The sequence below is a fragment of the Lontra canadensis genome, unplaced genomic scaffold, assembly GCF_010015895.1.
Source record: "Lontra canadensis isolate GAN:19392208 unplaced genomic scaffold, GSC_riverotter_1.0 scaffold33, whole genome shotgun sequence".
Classification (NCBI taxonomy): domain Eukaryota; kingdom Metazoa; phylum Chordata; class Mammalia; order Carnivora; family Mustelidae; genus Lontra; species Lontra canadensis.
Window position 1 is genome coordinate 2597724 of NW_022631027.1, and position 16181 is coordinate 2613904.

The following is a 16181-nucleotide window of genomic DNA, read 5'->3' on the forward strand; positions in this document are numbered from 1 at the left end:
AAGTGTATAGATTTGAGACAAGAAAGATTTTTTAAGACTAACCTAGAGGGAAAATACGGATATTTTTCCCATTGAAAATTTTAAAATTAAGATTGTTTTCTTGGGATGGGTTAGCTAGAAACACCTTAGAATTATAGATTTTTTTATAGGTATTTATATCAAGAAAATAAATCCAAACCCTGAAATGAATAGAAGCTGTAGCTGTGGGATATTACCCATATTCTACATGTCTTACTTCACCAATCCATTTCAAGTAATTTCTAACCATACAGGGTAAAGAAAAAGGTGAGTAAAGGAGGCCAGGGGGCCTATATAAGGGGGAAAAATGATAGTATATTGAAAAACATATTTTGCCACTTAAAGATTTAAGTATTTGTCTACAAGCTATCTCCATCAAAGAGACCACATCAATATCACAGCAACTGTAGAGGGACTGTATATGTAGAAAACCCAGACTATCACACTTAAAATCTTTCCTAGGAATGTCCTACTTTATCCATTAATGCTGCCTTAGGCAAAGGATGTCCTATATGAACTGCATACAGAAAACAAATCAAATCTTTAATGCCCTGAGTTAGCTCTGCCTTTCATACAAATCTTTATAGCTTCTAGCCTCATTTACCTTTCAAAGGAAAACAAATAAGTTGAGTGTACCGTTATAGCTAAGGAATTTAAATTCTTAGAGCATTTAAGTGATAGAAGGTCCAAATTGAAATCACCTTCCACTTGGTAGCTAGGGCAAGTAAACAGGTGCAAATGAAAAATGACTCATTCAGAGTTGCCATTCCTAGAATTGCTAGTTTATATCAGGAACCCGTGAGAGAAGAAAAAATGTGTTAGAAGGGTAATGGTTTTAGAAAGTTTAAAAAGCAGGGTGCCTGTGTGGCCCAGTCAGTTAGGCACCTGCCTTCAGCTCAGATCATGACCCCAGAGTCCTGGCATGGAGCCCTGCTTTGGGCTCCCTACTCCTTGAGGAGCCTGCTTCTCCCTCTGCCTCTGTCTCTCATGAATAAATAAATAAATCCTTAAAAAATTTTTCAAAACTAAAAATATGAGATAATAAAAATCTGTTAAATAATCAATAGGCCATAAGAAATTATTTGCTTTATTATCCCGTTAACTATATCCACAAAATGCCAAACCAAGAAGTTGAAAATGAGAAAATCTAGCTTATCTACTTGTTATTATAAACAAATATAACTGAATTTTAACACTATACAGTTAACATTTAAAAATTTTAACATTGTACATGATGTCTAGACAGTGAATTTTGACATTATAGTCACAGTGTAAATGATATCTTTAAAAATAACAGACAAAAAGAATTTTACTTTTTTGACCAAAAAAATTTTAAATGAGCATTTAATTTTCCCTTATTTTGATAATTGTTCTATACTTCTTTGTCTTTATTCACATTTTTTTTTTAAAGATTTTATTTATTTATTTGACAGAGAGAGATCACAAGTAGAGAGGCAGGCAGAGAGAGAGAGAGAGAGGGAAGCAGGCTCCCTGCTGAGCAGAGAGCCCGATGCGGGACTCGATCCCAGGAACCTGAGATCATGACCTGAGCCGAAGGCAGCGGCTTAACCCACTGAGCCACCCAGGCGCCCTTTATTCACATATTGATGACAATATTATTCATAGTGAATTTCAAATTTTAATATGGTTTGCTTAACATCAAATTTTATTGTATAGTCAATAAATGTAACATTTTATTAACTGTCTAGTACAAATAATTATTTTTGAAATGTGTTTTAAATAAGGGCATGCATTTCTTAGGTGAATAATTATTTACTCCAGATACAGATTTTGTCAGCATAAGAAAACAGTAAAAAAAAAAAAAAAGGATGTTGGTAATATAGGCAAGGCATTTACCAATATCCATGAAGAATTTATATTAGGTAAATAAAACCCAGAACAAAATTAAAAGCATGTCGTATTCTTTTGAGTAAAAGCCCTTAAAATGTGTTTATACCTACAATAGATGGAATAATGTTATTAAAACTACACTACTAGCCTTTAATAAAAATTAATTTGTAAGGTCAGTCATTTTCATTCCTTGTTTTAACATTGTTTTTAGCTTTCCATTCTTAGCATGTAAAAAATAGGAAACATTTTTCTATGTAGAAAATGAGAAAACTCTAGAGTAAATCCTCTGCAGCCCCAATTTCAAGTCAATAGATTAAGTGTCCACATTGTTTGCAACTAAGTCACAGCTGTCTAAATTGCTTCAGAAATGTTTAGCAGATTGCTTTATAGCAGGATAACACAGTTTGAACCCTAGTTTCTTGAATACATCTTGCTGAGAGTTTATCTCATTCAAATGATGAAGGCAGCTGAAGCATGGCATTTGAATCATCCACATTTGGCTCTAATAATGAAGAACTTTAGGAAGCTCTTGTTGCGATAGGCAACACACTAAAGCAATTGAAATGTGGATCTTGTATTTTACACCATTCAAACTGCTTGCAAATGTGTGTGTGATAAGATACTTTAAAAATAAAATTTCATTTGGTGAGAGGCTTACAGTTAAACTGTAAAAGCAATACACAGATCATGTGAATTACCAGCATATAAAAATAAATATGCAAATGACTGTAATACTCTTTTCCAAAATAGCATCTTTAATATGAAGCCCTTCATAGGACTCATTATAAAGTGACATATTTTAAAGCCATCTTTATATTTTATAAGTACTTATAACTAGCAGTTCTTATTTTTAATTAGAAAATACATATGTTTTCAGCCATACCTGAATAAGCTGAATACCTGAATAAAATATGAACTTGAAGAATGGGTACGTATATATATATATACATATATATATATACACTTCTATAAATTTAAAAATTATTATCAAGCAAATAAGTTCTCATCAAGTAGTTTCAACCTATAATGAGCTTTACATATACTAAATGCTGTGGAGATTACAAAAGTCTGATACATTTTTTAAAAGATTTATTTATTTATTTATTTGACAGGAAGAGACAGTGAGAGAGGGAACACAAGCAGTGGGTGTGGAAGAAGGAGAAGCAGGCTTCCCACTGAGCAGGGAGCCTGAGGCGGGACTCGATCAGAAGACTCTGGGATCATGACCTGAGCCAAAGGCAGACACCTAATGACTTAGCCACCCAGGTGCCCCTGATGCTTTTTTTTTTTTTTTCTTCACTCAAGAAGCTTCAAATCTACTTGGGAAATCTAAGAGTGAATATAACTGTGTCCTAAGGTGTGTGGTTTCCATATATAATCCCAGCAATCTGTAGGTATTCCCTAAGTATTGTCAAATGAGTGAATGAATTAGAAGAGCTAAACTTTGCTTTTAATTGATCAGTTTAGAGAATTTCAATTAAATATTTCAGGAAAATCAATTAATGGCACGATTGGGAAAAGAGCTTATTTATATATCCAGATTGAGATGCATTTTCCGATTTTCTATTAACACGTATATCTATTGCTCTCTCTTCTCCTGAAATAAACAAACGTTTTTATTATGCTCACAGATTTGATTCGGGAATTTGGAAATGGCAAAACAGGGATGGTTTGTTTCCTCCATGATGTCTATGGCCTCAAATAGGATGATTCCAACAGCTGGTGACTTGAACAGATGGGGACTATAATGGCTGAGAACAGAAGGTCTTTTACCAAGATGCCTTCTTCACTCACCTGTCTGGTGCCTGGGCTGGGATGATTTGAAGACTGGGCTCAGCTGGGACTGTTGACCAGAACACCTCCATATGGTTCACTACGAGGCTTTGGCTTTTCAGAGAATGGTGGTTGCGTTCTAAGAAATCTTACAGAGAATATTCTGAGACAGCAATCATTTAAACATAGCAACACTTGCTTTAAGTGATAAAAACTTTTGGTCTTTTTTTTTTTTTTAACTGACACATGGGTGTGTTTACTCTAGGACCTAGAGAATCTGATAGTTACAGATTTAGAGCTTGCATTTTAAAGCTTGAGAAGTGGAACACTTTGCTGATTGCAAAACTCATTGGCTAAAAAGTCTATGTGATGGGTACTGTGAATTGCCCATCAGTGTCCACCCTGCCCTTCTGGTTCAGTAAATGAGTTGTGGTTGAGGCCATGACTAGTTAGAAAGCACATTTCTCCTCCTCCCTTGAAGCTAGGTGTCAAATGAGGACATTTTCACAACGGAATGGGAGCAGAAATCATGTGTACTAATTTTGAGCCTGGACCTTAAGACATAGGACATTGGATACCCTATGCTCTCTTTTCCTTTCATAAGGGTAGAGCATGGAGTTCCTTAACCCAGCTACAACCACACAGCTGAGAATAATGCCATAGCAGATAGTAGAACAGTACTATAGAAGGAACCTGGATCCTTGGATGGCCCCATGGAGCAGAGCCAGTCTGATAACTTGGATTGCTTACCTTGTGCAATCATCATGTGTGACAAAATAACAAATTTCAGTGTTCTCTACGTGATGTTTGGAGCCTCTTCATTACAAAAGCTTAGGTTTACACTAATTCAATAGTAGATGCACATTATCAAACAATAGCAGGATGCTTAAGAAATTATGCTAGGAAAAGCCACCTCCCTGTTGTCCACCAAGGGAAAAAACCCTTTAAAATGTATGGTATGACCTATGTTAACTTCTTTGTACCTATTAATTTCTATTACTATTTTACAGTTGCAAAAGAGTTTTTTTCTAAAGGAAGCACTGGTAGTAAAATAGTCAGTTGTTACATAGATTTTTCATATTGTATTCTTTTTTCATTTTGACAAGGACAGCTGAAATTTCTCATATACCACACCAGTGTTTCAAACAATAGTCCAAAAGCTTGTAATTATTTTGGTATGGTCATAGATCTTAAACCCTAGAAGCACAGAGATCACATTTGCATATTCAGATGTAGAGAAATTTTACTAATCCAGAATCATCAGAGAATCAGGGGATGGGCAAAGTCAAATCCATTTTCATCATATTAAGATGTTACTTGCCTTTTTACCTTATTCTCTCACACATAGAAGGTAGGGGTTGTATGGCATGGGATGAGGTTCTCACAGTGAAATATGAGCTTGTACATTATGTATTTTAAAAATTCTTCACTTTTAATTTGTAATACAGTAAACATCAGAAGCGATAAAATGAAATATCTTTGGAGTCTGATAATTTTTTTTAAGGATTTTACTTATTTTTTTTTATTTATTTATTTGAGAGAGAGAAAAAGAGATCACAAGTGGGGGTGGTGTGAGGAAGGGCAGAAGCAGACTCCCCACTGAGCAGAAAACCAATGCAGGGCTGGATACCAGGGCCCTGAGATCATGACCACGGCTGAAGGCAGAGGCTTAACCAACTGAGCCACTCAGGCACCCCTGGAATCTGATAATTTTTAAGAGTATAAATGGATCCTGAGGATTAACATAAAAAGTTTAACTTCTCAGTTCTTGTTAAAACTTACTTTTTTTTTCATTACTTCAAATACATAAAACTTAAAATACTACCATTCATTTGGTGATTCGGTTTGCCAAGCTAGGAAAATGGTATTTTCTGGTATCTTTTTCAGAACAACATGTATATTTTGGGGAGAAATTTCCAAACAATCTCATTCATAATAACAGTCGAGAATCAGAAGCCCCTGAAACTGTAACAGCCCAGGAAAGGAGCAGGATTTACTTGTTAATCTGTTGAGGGTGGAAAGAGAGAGGTAGACCCAGATTCAAGGTGAAAGGCATCACATCCTAGAGTATGACTCCTCTTAAATCTTTGGTACCAGGTTCATGAATTCACAATTGCTCGATGTCACTTGGTATTGGGTAACTGGTCATGGGTTGAACTTCAGGTCCATATCAATATAGGCAGAACCAAGGGACACAGGCAGTGGGGGTAGTGCTGTGGGAGTATTTTAGATGGGGAGAGAAGCAGGCAAGCATGTGTAAATAACCTGTCACAGTCCCAAAAATTGGAGAAATAGAGGCTTGACTTTAGAGGCTATGAAACAGCTTATTTAATTTTCTGAGAGACAGGGGAGTCCCTAGCTTATGGTTATCCTAGAATTTTCTGTAATAAATATAGAAACACACACACACACACACACACACACACACACACACACTAGCTTAAGCCAAAAGGGAGACTTATTAGAAGAACATAGAAAACCCAAGAACAGAGAACAGAGTAGCTGATCTTCCCAGAGGACTAGAGCCAGCAAATGGTAAGACATGAGAAACCAATTCAGCAGGGCGCCTGGGTGGCTCAGAGAGTCAAAGCCTTTGCCTTTAGCTCAGGTCATGATCTCAGGGTCCTAGGATAGAGCCCCAAGTCAGGCTCTCTGCTCAGCAGGGAGTCTGTTTCCCTGCCCCCCAACTCCCCCCAATCTCTCTCTGCCTGTCTCTTGGCCTACTTGTGATGTCTGTCTGTCAAATAAATACATAAAAATCTTAAAAAAAAAAAAAACCAATTCAGCTATATTTCTCCCACCATCCTAGGACTACATAGTCTCTTTCACTGCAACTTCTCTTTGCATATCATTAGATCCTCTTATCTTTTAAATCTCTTGGCTTCTCTTCATTTTTAGTGCCATGATTTTATTATAAAATACTGTCTTTTTCTGCCTGGAAAACTGAAACGACCCCCCTAATTTTTCTCCCCAAATCTACTCTTTGCCATTTCTAAACTGTTGTTCTGACAACAGCCAGAGTTGTTTGTTTGCTTGTTTGTTTGTTTGTTTTTTGAGAGGGGATGGGGAGGAGCAGAGAGAGGGAGAAAGAATCTTAAGCAGGCTCCACACCTACCTTGGAGCCTGACACGGGGCTCAATTTCCTGACCCTGAGATCAAGACCTGAAATCAAGAGTTGGATGCTCACCTGACCGAGCCACCCAGGCGCCCCTCAGAGAGAGGCTTTTGATGGTAAATGTATTCAGTGGTTTTCCGTTGCTCCTAGGATAAACATCAAAATCTTAAACGTGGTATGGAACTGGGTTACTACTCACCCACACCCAGTGCTGCCCTTTGTTATTGTGTTTCTCTCTGTCAGAGGATTATATAGTCCTGCCCCTGTTACTTTCAGGTATGGCAAAGGTTTTGCTGAAGAGTGAAAGTGAGAGTCTACCTTCCCCTTGGGTCATGATCCCAAGGTCCTGAGATCGAGTTCCACATGAGGCTCCCTGTTCAGTGTGGAGTCTGCTTCTCCTTCTGCCTGCTCTGCCTGCCACTCTCCCTGCTTTGTGTTTGCATTCTCTCTCTCTGACAAATAAATAAAATCTTTTTTTTTCTAAGTGAAAGTGAAATGTGAGCACACACTTTTATGCCAGTAGGGATTTACTCCTTTTGTTTTCCTTCTACAACGTTGCAGGTAGCAACCAGTCTGTCAGCCTGAGTTCAGAGTGAAGATGACTTGGAACAGAGTCATGGTGGTATGTAGCGTGAGAGATAAATAAGCCTTATTACAGGCCATCGAGATTTTCTGTATCATTTGCTGTTTGGCAGAACCTAGCCTATCCTAACTGATGCACCTGCTCTATGAGCACTTATTGCTCAATCTCTCTGCTGTGACCCCACTAGCCTTTCAGAGCTTACACAGGTTTCTACTTCCACCCTTAGAACTTTATCTCTGTTATTCTGTTTCCTTGGAAAGTTCTTGACACCCTTTTTTGCCCAGTTAATATTTACTCACCGGTGAGATCTCAGCTTAAGTGTGAAGTACTCAGGAAAGGACTGCCTGACCTATGTTCAAAGTACCCTGAATTCTGGGCACCTGGTTGGTTTAGTCAGAGGAGCATGCAACTCCTGGTCTCCTTGAGCCCCATGTTGGGTGTAGAGAATACCTAAATAAAGAAAACTTAAAAAAAAAAAACCCACAAAGTATCCTGAATTCACCTTCTTTGTCATTATGTTCCTTTAACTAAACTATAAGTTCCATGAAGACAAAGACCGGGTATGCCATAGTAAGCATTATATTTCCAGTGACAGGAAGGAAGGACTTTTCTCTTTCCAAGAGCAGATTTTTCTGCCTCTTTTATGTATGACAGAAAATGGCCATTCTAGTACTTTTAACTCCAGGGCCACCAGATGATCAGTATTCCAATATTTTATTTCCAAATTCTTGGAGTAAGAATCTCGTTGACTAAACTTAGATATGTTCTATCATGATCTACCCATAGTTTACTGGAAGATCTAGGGCAAGCAGAACCAACATGGCTACAGAGACTTCTCACAGAATTGGGGAAATTCCTAGAGAAGGAGAAAAGAGTTGAGCAGACACCTCCAAGAGTATCTGCTACAGTCACTACAGCTGACTCTACTGTGAACTTGACTTTAACAATCTTGCTCTCAAAATTATCCTCATGCATACAATTGAATAATCTCTACAGGGGGTTGCTTAAGGAAGAGGATGGTGACCAAGTAATTCTGATTCTGTCTCTCTGAGTTTTGTCTCTCCTTTGGGAGTCTGTCACTTTGATTATCACTGCTACTTCACTTTGATCCTTTGGGGGGGATGGTTACTCTTTTCCTTTTCTATCAACATTAACATTGAAAAAACAGTAACAGGGGCACCTGGGTGGCTCAATTGGTTAAGCATTTGGCTTCAGCTCAGGTCATGACCTCCGGGTCCTGGGATCAAACCAACACCAGGCTCCCTGCTCAGTGGGGAGTCTGCTTCTCCCTCTCTCACTCTCTCTCTCCCTCTTTCTCAAATAAATAAGAAAGAAAGAAAGAAAGAAAGAAAGAAAGAAAGAAAGAAAGAAAGAAAGAAAACAATAACAAAACCAAACCAAAATAACAACAACAAAAACCCTTCCCTTGATTCCCCATAATGCTGTTGGGATAGATAAGCTTGAATTTTCAGAAGAATTTTAATAAATATTAAGGAAGAGCAAAAGGTAAATGAAAAATACAAGACAATAAAAACACTGTGGCTCACAAAAAAAAAGGTTTCTAACTCTCTCCTTGGATATATGGTTCTTATCTCATTTCATTTAGGATCAAGGGAAAAGAGGTGACTTATCATCTGAATATCTGAATGTTTCTCACCAACAGCACAAAAGATAACAATGACAAAAAAATAAAGTTCAGCTTTACTAGTTTTTTTTTCCAATAACATTTCTTCCAACTTAAAATGGAAAACAGGGGTGCCTGGGTGGTTCAGTTAGTTAAGTGTCTGTCTCTGTTCAGCTCAGGCCCTGATCTCAGGGTCCTGGGATCAAGCCTCCAGTCAGGATCCCTGCTCAGTGAGGAGTCTGCTTTTCCTTCTCCCTCTGCCTTGCCCTCCACCACCCCTACTTTGTTCTCTTTCTTGAATACATAAGTAAAAATCTTTAAAAAAAGGAAAACAAAATAATTATTGTTATTGAATTAATTATTGTTAATTGAAACTATTTCTATATGTTTGGTCATTTCTACCTTTCTTTCCAAAAGATTTTAAGTAATCTCTATACCCAACATCAGGCTCAAACCCACAACCTCAAGATCAAGCGTCACATGCTCTACCAACTGAGCCAGCCAGTCATCCTGTTCATTTCTATTTCTTAAAGACCTTTAAATATTTATGAAATATTTTTAAAGGCACCTGCATAACTAGTGATACAATCCAGTTATTTTTCGGTCTTTATTTCTTACATGGACATTTATTTAAAACAAGAAAAACAGCAACAACAAGCTTTCCTCTTTTTTATTGTTAATATAAATTAGAACGTAACTTGAGTTAACATACACTAGGATTCCCTAAAACCATTTGCAAATGGTGACTGGATACAATTCATCTGAAGCAACGTGATATGAGTTTCCATTAAAACTTTTTCAAGTGTGCTTCATTCTGATAAGTATGTCCCATGTCCTATTACATTTTTTTTCCTAAACAGAGACTATGAACTGTATTGTAGTTTTCAGCTTAAATTAAACTAATTTATTGTTTAAACTGTTACATTTTCCAGAGTGTCATGCAGTTTTTATATAGTCTTGGCCTCCCTTTTGTATGCACTATTTTCCCCAGTAAACCTAATCAGAAATAATTCCCATATCTTTAAAAACTTTTTATATTTGTTACATTCACATGTGATATATCAAATTAAAACTTTTTGAGCTCTAGAAATATGTACAGTTTGAAGTCTTTTTCTTTGGTTAAAAAATGAGGGACTATAATGCTTTGAGTTCAGTGTAAATGAAGATTCTATTTTATTTTTTAATAAGTTTTTTTATTTTTATGTTTTTGATTTTATTTATTTGTCAGAGAGAGAGAGAGAGTGAGTCAAGCAGGGGGAGTTGCAGGCAGAGGGAGAAGCAGTCTTCCTGCTGAGCAGGGAGCCCATGACCCTGGGATCATGACTTGAGCCAAAATCAGGTGCTTAACTGACTGAGCCACCCAGGTATCCCATGAGGATTCTATTTTAAAGTACTTATAGTATCATGGTGTAGGTAAAAAAAGGCTGGGACTAGCAATTAGATTTATGTTCATTCTACATCTGTGCCACTAAGTAATACTGTTGCCATGCTCTTTATTAATTATATTATGGACTATTTCCTTTTTTATCTGTATTGAGTTATGTTAGACATTTTAAGTCTCTTCTAGTTCAAAAATTCCGTGGTGCTAAAATAGGAACATTTTCTGATATCCGAATTTATTTTTTAAAAGAATGCTCTTTGACCATGTTTCTAAGTTCTTACATTGGTAAATTTTTTTTAAAGATTTTTTTAAAAAGATTTTTATTTATTTATTTGACAGAAAGAGATTACAAGTAGGCAGAGATGCAGGCAGAGAGAGAGGAGGAAGCAGGCTCCCTGCTGAGCAAAGAGCCCGATGCGGGGCTCGACTCCAGGACCCTGGAATCATGACCTGAGCCGAAAGCAGAGGCTTTAACCCACCCACCGAGCCAACCAGGCGCCCCTAAAAGATTTTATTTTTAAGTAATCTCTGTACCCAATATGGGGCTCAAACCTACAACCCTAAGATCAACAGTCACATGCTCTACAAACTGAGCCAGTCAGGAGCCCGTTTACATAGGTAATTTTTAATTCTGTCTTTAAGCACCAACTATGTGCATGTCAGCCATGTCAAATCCATTAAGGCAATCCAGTAAGGCAAGGCAAAAATAAGTAAAATATATGTAACTTTAAATTGTTCAAATGGTAAATTTTATGTTATGCATACTTTATCACACAAACACACATTATATATGTCTATACATATCTGAATGCATTGCTTCCCTAACATTTTGCGCCTACCATTTAAAAATTCCATCGTATTTATTTGGACACAAGTCTGTTTCTCCAAAAGACTCAATCACTCCAGGGACAAGGACTCTCTTAATCGTATATGTAACTTCAGGGCTTATGCCGCTGTCTGGCTCTTAGTTACTAGGAAGGGCAATTATATGCTGGCTTTCCCAAGTGTTGCTATTGCATATATTTTAATTATCATTTCAATCAAAGCAATGCATTAAACATATATGTTGCAAACATTTAAAATACAGGACAGAAAAATTCCTTATCACATATTATGATTGGAGTTCAGAAACTCATAGTGGTCATAAAACTCTAGATCTTCAATAAATGTCAAATTAATGCAGGAGACTTGAGAAGTCAAAAAGATAAACACAAGTCCTAGCATCACCCCAACAGAGCTATCTCACATGGAGTGTCAGAGAAGTACAAAATATTATATTTCTTAAGAAGTATGCCAATTAAGCCTTTCAGGTAGCTATCTAACTAAATAACCCCTAATACCTTCTCAGAGTAGCTTTTAACAAAGACATTGTATTTCAGCCTCAATCTAAAATTACTCAGCTGCCTGGAATATCCATTCACTGCTGAGACAAAACAAAGGCTACCAGTTAGTAACTTTATTGACATTCCCGAATACTAGTGTCGTTTTCTTAAACCAAAACTTACACTACTTAACTATATGTCACTAATTGACAGGTTAGCTCGGATGTTTACCACATAAAGGAAAGTTGGCTCCCCGCCCCCCCCATGAACGGGGCTAATCCGCTCCACCTCCTTCACTTTACATTCAATTAAAATAATCCGGGAACTAGTTAATCAGAAATCTAAACTCAGTGGAGTTCTACACCCCCTAACCATAACAGCTCAGCCCTTGGGAAAAGGCATCTTAGAAGCTGTGCGTTAGAGACCGCTAGAGATCCAGGAGCTTTCCTTTCTTGAAAACTACAGACCACACCCCAGTTTAGACAGCTGTGCACCTTACTGGTCGGAATGGGGCGCTGCGAGTGGGAGGGAGCAAAAGGCAAGATTAACAGCCTGCGTCGGTGGGGAGGTGGCCGGGGAACAATCTTATAAAATTTGAGCCCCGAAACTCTTTAGGTTATGGAGGATAGAATGGAGCTCGTTTACGTTAGGCCTAAACTTCGACAAGAAAAGTGGCGCTAGGGAAAAAAAAAACAAAAACAAAAACAAAAAAAAAACAAAAGAGTAAGCTCCCGAGTTCTAGTGTTCACGGTAGGGCCGTTAAACGCAGCAGAAAAGCGGGCGTGTGTTTCTTCTTCCTCTTCCCGCCTCCCAAGAGACGCGAGTCCAGTCCTTTCCCCTCATTTTCACCCGGGCGGGGTCCATGACTGCCCCAGTCGCGGAGCCCGGTCGGAAGCCGCCCCGCCCACCGCGCTGCTCCCGCCCTCGGGGTCCTCTCCGTCCCACCTCCCCCTCGCTACTGGAGGTAGCGGCCGGGGCCGTCACGTGTTCCGGCAGCCGCCAAGTGAAGCCGCTTTTGCGACGCAGTGACAGCCAAATGGTGCGACAGGAGAAGCTGCAGCTGCGGCAGCAGCGCCCCGCACCGAGAATCTTGAGGCGGCTCCTGGCGTCGCCCAGAGGGAACAACTGAGTGAACAGAATCAGGCGCGGGCGGGCGGCGGCGGCAGAGGCGGCGGGCGGCGAGGGGGAGCCCGCTACGAATGCCCTCGCTCCCCGCCGCTCTCCATGAACCGGGCGAAATAAGCCGCACCTCCAGCAGGGGCTGCGCCTCCATGAATCCCTAGGTTTTTTTTTTTGTTTTTTTTTTTTTTTTCTTTTCTTTCTTTCTTTCTTTCTCCGCTCCTCAGCCCCCGCCCGGGGTCCCGTCCCGCCTTTTCCCATCGCCAGCGGCGGCCGCGGCCAGGTGCGGAGTCCAGAGCGGAGCGCAATGGCGTCCAACCCCGAACGGGGGGAGATTCTGCTCACGGAGTTGCAGGTAAGGGCCGCGGCCCGGGCGGGAGGCGCTGGGGAAGGAACGAGGGAGAAAGTCTGGCGCGGGGTCGGGAGCCCGGGGAAACCGTAGGGCTGCCGCGCCCCTAGCCCGCTAAGTGCGGAAACTCGGGGATGTCACTCGGGAGCCGCTTCCTTCGGGAGCCGGACTCTCTTCTCCCGCCACAGCTCTGGCCTGCCACCACTTTAATTTGAGTCTACCTACCAGAGGGACCCCATGTCTGTCGGCTGCCTGCAGTCTGCCCCCCTCCCCCGCCCGGTCCCCGCAGCGGCCAACTCACCGCCCCCTCCCTGGTGTCAGAGCCGCCCGCGGACGCCCCTGTAGCCCTCTCCCTTCGCCAGGCCAGGCCCCGCCCCGCCTTTCCCTTGTACACCGCTCCTTAAACTCCTTTGAATGACTCCCAAGCTGTTTTCTCGTCCCTCCCCTTCCCCTCCGACTCCGCACAAAGAGCGCCCCCATAACTTCCAGCCCCCAGACAAGTTTTTTTCTCTCTTTCTTTCTTCTTCTTCTTTTTAAAGCGTGTCATACCAAATGCTTGCCTCACTTCATTATCCCTCTTCAGGTGACTGAATTTCTTCCCTCTAATAGGAGGGCTACCTTTTCTGCTCTCTTTCTTTCTTTAACCAGATGATAGGTATATGGTCCCCTTCGTTGCTACTCCCTGCTCAGATCCGGAAGCTCAGATGCTGATGCTTTTCAGACTTTCATTTTCCCTCCCGTTTGAATACCAGAGAAAGAGCTACAGAAGTTGTTTACAAATGAGCTAGCAGTAGACTGAGGGAGAATGTTGGGCACCACATGCCTGCGGAAGATGAGAAGAAAATAGATTCGTTGATCAGTTGAGTATGTCGAGTAGTAGTAGTATTTTCCATTTACGTCTAAATATTTAGTGATATAGGCATGATTTTTGTCCTTAAGTCTGTGCTATGCAGGGGTACCTACGCTATTCTGTTGAGTTTATTTTTTATTACTTTGGGGTGTTCCAGAGATAGTCATATCTGGATTAAAATTTTATGCTTGTTTTTTTACTTATATTTATTTTGGTGTGTTTTACTGTAGACGTCTTCTAACTACTCGAATATTGGAGATAGGAATTAAGAAAAGATATATTTTTTGTGTGTATGCGTTAGACTGTTGATTCTTTTTTAAAAGATTGAATCTAGACCCTGAAGGGTTGATTGTTGATGATGCCAGAATTAAGTACTGCAACTGCTTCTGTTCTGCTGTTTAAGTATATTTTTTGATAGATCCCTTTATAACTTCAGTTTATTGTGCAGTTAGATGTAAGCTTGAAGGCATTGTTATATTTGATATTTAGTGAGCAAAAGTAGAGATTTCAACAAGGTATACCAATGCAGGGTTGCTAACTTGGAATCCTTTGAATCAGCTTTGAACTTCATGTCATTGAACATGTTGCCATATAGTAGTTTAATTAGTCTTAGCCTTTTATAAAGTCTTACAGCATACCGATTTGCTAAATGGATGAAATTTATTGTTTTATTAATTTACATGAGCTTTTAAAATAAGGTTTGTTTGAGGCACGTTGGAAATGGTTTCCACTGCCTAGTCTTGAAATATGAAAAGCATCATTTTGGTTCTGACTGAGAAAAAAATTGCAAAACTGGCCAGGAGCATTTTTCTTTGAATAGAGTGGCTTCAGAATTAGAAAGTACTTGGCATCCTTATTTGTGTTTTACAGAATTGTCATAAAAGACACTCATTTTGGCGCTGGACCTGCAAATATATTTTCATACGTGTTAAAACACTTAGGGAATTTTAATAAGATCAATTTTGACAGTATGAAGGAAGCAAGCCGAAGAGATAAGAAATTTTAAATATGACTATTTAAAAAATGGGATCAAAGTAGGGGAACACCTAATCTAAAGTTAGATTTTTTTTTTTTTTTTAGAAAGTCTAACGCCTTCCAGAAAAAGAACGATTTTTATTAAGTATTACCTTATAAGTTGACAAGTATATCCAGGTCATTTTTCTTGGTGTATTTGACTCCTGGTTTTAATAAAAGTTACTGCATTTGGACTTTATAAATATAAATATAATATATATTAAATTAATTGAGAACATTATTTATATCAGCACTGAAGATAAATTGTGATAAAATTTGCTTCACCAAGTATATCCATCTGTTTCTTTACTATTTCATTTGGTCATGAAATTAGTATATCGTAACCAAATGTTTCTCAAACTTGTTCGGAGAACCAGTTTTTAAAAAGCGTGTAAGTGGTTTGAATTTATTTAAATTGAGAAATTAAAATGTAGTTCTTAATGCTTCTCTGACATACTGATTTTAAGTATTTAAATAATTACGTAGCAAGTTTTAAAACTGGTGTTTAGTAGTTAAAAATTGTTACTTTGCCCTATCTTGTCTCAGGAATACTTGTGTCACTCTGAAAGTTACATGTTACAACCTACTTTTAATGAAATTGATACTTATTTTTAGAAACATTGTATATCCAACATTTTTTTAAAAGATTTTTTTTATTTATTTGAGAGGGAGAAAGAGTGAGCAAGAGCACAAGAGCAGGAAGAGGGAAAGGCAGACTCTCCCCGCCCCCCCCCCCCAAGTAGGGGGCCCCACACTAGGCTTGATCCCAGGATCCTGGAATCATGACCTGAGTCAAAAGCAGACACTTAACTGACTGAGCCACTCAAGCACCAATGTAATAGCCAACATTTTAAAACTGGTTTTCAAATTATATTGCAGAATTTGAAATACTTTACTACTTGAGTTGGAATTGGCTTATTAATAACCTTCAGTTGTGGAAAGACAAAACAAAATCTGAACCCATGGTGTTCTGCCTTGTTAAATTACTGTAATATTTCTATGGAGTAATGTTTCTAACTCTTGCTAGTAATTTAGGAGGCTAATTTGACAAGGAATCATTAATAAAGTACACATAAACTTTGATGGTTAGGGGCCTCAATGTATAAGGAAGAATATTTGCTGTAGAAAATAAAAATAGGCTGTTAAAAATATAAACAATTTGCAGTTTTTAATTTTTATCTC

At 38.9% G+C, this 16181-nt stretch overlaps 1 protein-coding gene across 3 annotated transcripts in view; it reads left to right on the plus strand.

The window, feature by feature from the left end:
- The first annotated feature begins 12977 nt into the window (after positions 1-12977).
- Positions 12978-16181, plus strand: part of PKN2 (protein kinase N2) — a 128998-nt gene continuing 125794 nt past the window's right edge. For all 3 annotated transcript variants that reach the window (XR_004383790.1, XM_032867057.1, XM_032867059.1), the window contains exon 1: positions 12978-13141. Coding sequence is in view for 2 of the 3 variants with exons in the window: in XM_032867057.1 (XP_032722948.1) it covers positions 13094-13141 (48 nt within the window). In the remaining variant the exon portion in view is untranslated. The remainder of the gene's footprint in view (positions 13142-16181) is intronic.